This window comes from Phyllostomus hastatus, unplaced genomic scaffold (genome assembly GCF_019186645.2).
Source record: "Phyllostomus hastatus isolate PE091 unplaced genomic scaffold, TTU_PhHast_1.1 phas_contig_64, whole genome shotgun sequence".
NCBI classification, from domain to species: domain Eukaryota; kingdom Metazoa; phylum Chordata; class Mammalia; order Chiroptera; family Phyllostomidae; genus Phyllostomus; species Phyllostomus hastatus.
Window position 1 is genome coordinate 9,130,104 of NW_025333928.1, and position 6,299 is coordinate 9,136,402.

Consider the following 6,299-nt stretch of genomic DNA (forward strand, 5'->3'; position numbering starts at 1 on the left):
GACTAAGCTCAATGTCTAATTATCTCTTTGTTCCCTTACTAATAACTAGCTAACTATCACCCTGGCTGGTGTGGCTCATTGGATTGGGTGCCAGTTTGTGAACCAAAAGGTTGCCAGTTCAGTTCCCAGTCAGGGCACACACCTGGGTTGCAGGACAGGTCCCTGGTTGGGGGCGTGCAAGAGGCAGCCAATTTGAGGTTCTCTTGCACACTGATGTTTCTCTTCCTCTCTTTCTCCCTCTCTTTAAAAGTAAAATTTTAAAAAATAATCAGCTATCTATGATAACACTTCAACACTTTTTTCACCCCTCACCACGTATACACAGAGACAGGAGCCCAAGCCTCAGACAAGAAGCAGTTTATTGGCAAGGAGACACATGATGTGGCTGTCTGACCTTGGAGCTTCCCTGGCTTCTCCTTACTCCAGTCCTGCCCTCTCACTTTCGCTCTGCTGATGTGCACCAGGACCTGGGCTTAGCATGTAGAACAGAGTAGTGTGCCTTCTGCTGTCTCTGGTCTATTGTGCCAGTGTCCAGGTGTCAGGGTGGGTTGGGGTCCCCTAGGACAGGTAGGTCTGGCCTCTGACCAAGAGTTCCCTTCCTGGCTAAGACCATGTCCAGTGGCCTGAGGCTGGGTACAGCCTGCCATACATCAATACTCTCATCAGAAGGATGATCGAGATGCCCCTGCCTAATTCTGTCACCCTGAATTCCAAGTCTTTTTTGCAGCTCATAAGGGTGAAACAAACCATGGATCAGGATGCTGGTCTTCTGGGACAAGGTTGGGAGGGATCAGTTCTTCACAGATTAAGAGGCAGCAGAAATTTAGGGTTCTTTAAGGGCCCTTAGGTTAAGACCAGTTTATTAATTCGACAAGTATTTATTGAGTACCTACTGTGTACTAGGCAGTGTTCTAGAAGCTGAGGGTATAAACCACACTGGCAAGGCCCTTACTGAGCCCAGCTGGGACAGTTTCCTGAGCTTCAAGGTCATTGTCTCCAATCTCCATCTATTCACTCCTTTCTCCCATTTCTTCCCCTCCCACCTGCTTTCCTTCTCCCTCCCACCACCTCCCAGGCCCTTTCTTCCCTACTTAGGCAAGTGCTACCCCTTGGATTTCCTGGGCCTCCACCCTCCCTGTACCCCATCATTCCAGTCCTGTTGGTGGCTCCTCCTTGATGGACCTCGCCAGACCATCCCCAGTCCCAAAGGGCCTCAGGACCAGGTGCCCACGCTGGTGCTTGATACGTGCAGAACTGTCACCAAAACCTTTGCCGCACTCTGCACACTTGTACGGCTTCTCCCCAGTGTGTATGCGCCTGTGTTTGACTAGATCTGAGCTCCGGGGGAACTCCTTCCCACAGAAGCTACACACATGGGGCTGGCTGAGTCCAGAGGGCTGGGCCCGGACTCGGGGTCGAGGGGCCATGGGGGCTGGGCCTGGGGAGTTATATGGCCTCAGGAGTGTGGATGGTGGTAGCGGCCGAGCCTGTTCACCTCGGTGGGTGCGGAGATGTTTGACTCGGGCTGAGCTGTCAGCAAAACCCTTGCCGCATTCAGGGCAGAGGTAGGGTTTCTCCCCCGTGTGCACACGATGGTGTTTCACCAGGTCCGAGCTTCGGCGGAAGCCCTTGCCACACTCAGGGCACTTGTGGGGCTTGTCACCTGTTAGTGGTGGGGGTGGCTCCCCAGCCTGTGGCTCCAAGCCAGGCAACCCAAAAGGCCCATCACTTGAGTGTGAAGGGCTTCGAGGTGTTAGTGGGGGATTGGTACCAAGAGGAGGTGGGGGTGGACTTGAGCTGGGCGGTGGGCTGGGGATCAGGGGAGCCAGAGGGTAGCCTGGGAAGCTGAAGTCCTGGGGCTCCATGTGAGTCAGGCGGTGGCGGAGAAGGGTGGAGCTGAGGCTGAAGGTGCAGTCACACTCCGGGCAGGCGTGTGGCCTCTCGCCACTGTGGGTGCGGAGGTGCTTGACCCTGGCAGAGCTGTCAGCAAAGCCCTTGCCACATTCAGGGCAGAGATAGGGCTTCTCTCCTGTGTGCACCCGCAGGTGCTTCACCAAGTCTGAGCCCCGGGCAAATTCCTTTCCACATACATCACAGCCAAAAGGTTTGGGTCCCAGATGACTACGCTGGTGGCTCAGAAGGCTGCAGCTGAGCACAAATCTTTTGCCACAATCAGTGCAAATATATGGCTTGTCCTGGGCTTTCGGTCCCTGTGCAGCTGCCGTGGCTGCACGAGAGGGCTGCCGTCCGGGCACCATGGGCCGGGGGGGCTGCTCCCCACGGTGTGTCCGCTGGTGCTTTATGCGGGCAGAACTGTCTCCAAAGCCCTTGCCACAGATGCCACACTTGTAGGGCTTTTCACCCGTGTGTGTTCGCTGGTGTTTCACCAAGTCAGAACTCTGCCGGAAGCTCTTGCCACATTCACCGCAGATAGTGGGGCGCTCGCCAGCAGGGATCCTGGACCGAGGAATCTTTGGGGGACCCTGCGCTGGCAGTCGAGCTCGGTAGGGCTTCTCACCACTATGAGTTCGCTGATGTTTGATACGGGCAGAGCTATCCCCAAAGCCCTTGCCGCAGACCCCACACTTGTAGGGTTTCTCCCCTGTGTGTGTCCGCTGATGTTTCACCAAATCCGACATCTGCCGAAAGCTTTTGCCACATTCGCCACACACAGCAGCCCGATCACTAGCCTGGCCCCAGCGTGATTCTCCCAGGAGCTGGGAGCCTCTGTCTCTAGCCTGAGGTTTCCCTGGCGCCTCTCTCTGGACCCACAAGTCATCCCATGTCTGGATGCCTTGGGGTTTGAGAGAGGCATTTCCTATTTCATGACCTGAGGCCAAATCTTCTTCCTTGAATGCCAAGTCATCCTCCTGTGGGGTATGTTCAAACTCATCCGTCTGAGACATCTCCACATGCTCACCCTCTAGACCTGGGGAAAGAAAAGGGAGTTGTAGACCTGTCCTTAGGCTCAGCTCATCTTCCGCTGCAACCTCCCCAGAGGCTTCCTTGACAATCTGTGGTCACAAGGATCTCTCTCTCTTCTCTGAACTTCTAAAGAACTTACTATTGCCTGTGCCTCTCATTTGTGATAGTGATTTCTTTTTACCCCGCCCCTAATATGTGTCAATCACTGAACTAAGCATTACTGAACACTTGCAAACTATCCTAGGAGGTAATACTATTACTATCCTCATTTGGAGACTCAGAGAGCTTAAGTCATTTGCTCAAGGTTATAAAGTAGTAAAGCCAGGTTTCTAACTCAGGTCTGTCTGATCCCCAAGTCTGTGTTAGCTACTACATTATATTATCTCTATTTGAAAAACCTGTTATTTGTTATTTCAATTATCTCTTTATATTAGCCCATTCTGTAATTTATTACCACAGTCACCCTGGTGTTTACCTGAGACACATACCTATCCCCTAAGATGCTTAGGGCTGGTAGGACAGATAAGGTAAAGCAAAACTAATTATACATGTGGGCTCAGAATAACTATGCTGCTACAAAAGAGAGAGAAAATGAGGATATAGGAACAGGCTTTCACAGCAAGAAAAAAGTAAACCATGGAGAGGACTGGAGGATAAAGCTAGAAAGGGATGTTGGGACTAGGGGCTGAACTGAACTCTAGGCTAAGGCTCTTAATTGCTGGGCAGAAGGGAGCTAGGGAGGGAAGACCTGATTAGACCTAGACTAGGATCAGCGTGGCTGCAGAGTGCATCATTGGAAAGAAGAGGGTTGAGAGAAGGCTGTTGCAACTGCCTGATGAGGCACAATGAGGCCTGAAGTAGGGCAGAGGCAGTAAGGACGTTGTTGGGGAGGTGGGGCAGAGTCCTTGAGATGATTCCCTTCCCGGCCTGGTGCACAGTAGATGCAGAAACACTGACTCCCCAGTCGGTTATTGCTCTCCTCCCCATCTCCTGTAAGTGCAGTTCATTACCGATTTTTCTGGAGCCCAGCATCGCACTCCTCACCCCGCTATTACCTGCACAAGGTGGCACATCGCCGCGGATTTCACCTATTCGGGCACCTCTCAGCTGCTCCCTTCCCTCCCGGCCATGGAGATCTGGATCCCATGGCTCCACCACGCGCTCCATCACCGGCACGCCACCTGAGTAAGGGGACAGAAACAATCCCTCGGTCACACAGCCATAAGCGGCCCGTGCCCTGCCCCCTCTGCTGGCTGGCGTGAGCACTGGGCAGCATCTGGGTCCAAGGTGCAGGGCGCGGTTCCCAGTGCCCCCACCCCATCAGCCCGCGCTCCTGCACCTGCTGCTCCTTCCGGCATGCAGCCATCCCTCACCTCCCGCCGCCTCCGGCTCCGCCACCCCGTGCTCTCCGGAGCTCCTTGGCGAGGCTTGGGTGCCTGAGCCACCGACAGCTCTAGGATGCAGTCTCCGCGTTCCACCGGGGGTGGGAGGGGGTCTCGGCCCCAAGTGTCCCTAGGGCTGCTGCCGTGGGCGGGGACGGGAAGCGGAAGAGCTGGGCCCCACCGAGCCGCTCTAGGACCTGGAGGAGCTGCACGCCGTTAGGGGCCCCCGACCCGTCCGCCTCAGCTCGGTGGTCGGTGGGTGGCCGTGTGCCACGAGGAGGGCTACTCTAAGCCCAGGACGACGGCGCGAACTCAGTGGTATTAACCGTGTGCCTCCTGGGCTGGAGCTGGGCAATGAGGGCCGAAGACTGTGCCTAGTTGTAGCTGTGTTGGGCCACCGGCGCGGACCTGTGGGGTCCGCTGACAATGCCAAACACCCAGACCTGGAGAGACAAAGAGATCTAAAGATGGTCCCAGGGAAGGGGGTCGGGGGAAAGACCCAGGCAGACAAAGGGCGGCAGAGACCTCAGACGGGGGGGCGGAGGCGGGGCTCTGAGACGCAGGAAACAAAGCGGGGCCAAGCGAGACTAAGGAAACAAAAGCGGGGCTGGCTGGGGAAGCTGAGGCCCCACGTGGGGGATGGGCTTGGGGAAGGGGAGCGACCGAAGTTGAAGAGGTTAGAGGCGAATGCTAATCGGGACGCCTCTAAGGAGAGGCGGGCAGATAGATTCAGATCTGGGTTCCAGAACGGAGCCCCTGAACCAGAGACTCAAAATCGTAACCTGAGAGCATTGAGTCGGAGAAGATGCAAAGGCTGAGAGAGACGAGACAGAGGCAGACCAAAAAAACCTGAACTGCCCGAGACAGAGATGTAGAAACAGATAAGAGATAGATAAAAACTCATTGAAGCTGAGTCAGAGGGCTGCATGAAAAAGCCAGGAGTCGAGAGAAACAGGTTTAGAGGCAGAGGAACAAAGACAATGAAACAAGCAAAGACACAAAGAGGCCATGGGGAGACTAGGGGACAGGTCGACAGCCCTGCAGAAACCAAGCCTGGAGAGGCTGGAACATTAATCCCTGTTTCCAGCATGGTGGGGCCCTGCTGGGGCTGTTCCAGGGAACCAGGGGCATGATCCCCAGTATCTCTACTTTGGGCCAGCTTGCCTTTGGGAAGGAGGAGTGTCTTGATGTTTCTGCAGCCAACTGACGATGGGGAGGGGTAACAGTAACCAAATATTAATTCACATTATTAGCAATTCAGTGATAAGCCAATAGTTTGGCATAATGAGATAAAATACATGTAAGATTTGTCCTTGGGGTGCTGTCAGTTTAGGGACAAACACACAAATAGTGAGGAAGAACTATAAGGTGTGAGTTACTTGCACCCATAGTGGGAAAGCAGGAAGAGTTCTAATCTGTGGAAATGAGTCTGCTTGATTCTTTGTGCCTGGTATGTATGGATGTTAGATACAGAAACAGGGACCACAAATCAACACATACTTAAGGATCACCAATGAATGTCTAGACACTGTCCAGGCCTTGGAAATGCAAGGAAACTCCTCAGAGAGCTCTCAGCCCATTAGAGTATGGAAATGTGCAGAGGATATTACAGAACCTATACTCAAAATAGCATACTGCAGAGAAAGAGCAAGAGATACTTCTGTAGAGTTTAGTGGCTGTGGACATGTCTTTAAGGTCATTTGTTTATGTTTGATTCCTGGCCTTGTCACTTACTACTGTTTGACCATGGGGAGGTTACTACTGTTTCCTGAATGGTAAAATGAGAACAATAATACCTAATTTGATTCTTTATTTTTTATCTTTATTTTTATTTTTTTTTAAAGATTTTATTTATTTATTTTTAGACAAAGGAGAAGGGAGAAACATTAATGTGTGATTGCCTCTTGCACGCCCCCTACTGGGGACCTGGCCCCAGGCCAGGCATGTGCCCTGACTGGAAATCAAACCTGCAACCCTTTGGTTCGCCGGCTG

At 53.2% G+C, this 6,299-nt stretch overlaps 1 protein-coding gene across 3 annotated transcripts; it reads right to left on the bottom strand.

The window, feature by feature from the left end:
- Window positions 1-359: 359 nt before the first annotated feature.
- ZNF48 (zinc finger protein 48) lies at window positions 360-4,767 on the bottom strand. Of its 3 annotated transcripts, none has more exons than XM_045849091.1 (3): window positions 4,265-4,767; window positions 4,014-4,106; window positions 360-2,929 (listed from the first exon to the last, which is right to left on the bottom strand). In XM_045849091.1, the coding sequence occupies exons 1-3, from the start codon at window positions 4,281-4,283 to the stop codon at window positions 1,146-1,148; spliced, it is 1,896 nt and encodes a 631-aa protein (XP_045705047.1). In that variant the 5' UTR covers window positions 4,284-4,767; the 3' UTR covers window positions 360-1,145. The 3 variants fall into 3 exon arrangements, with proteins under 3 accessions (XP_045705047.1, XP_045705044.1, XP_045705045.1); XM_045849088.1 differs by having other exon boundaries at window positions 3,981-4,106; window positions 4,265-4,766; XM_045849089.1 differs by having other exon boundaries at window positions 3,981-4,106; window positions 4,299-4,765.
- Window positions 4,768-6,299: the final 1,532 nt, after the last annotated feature.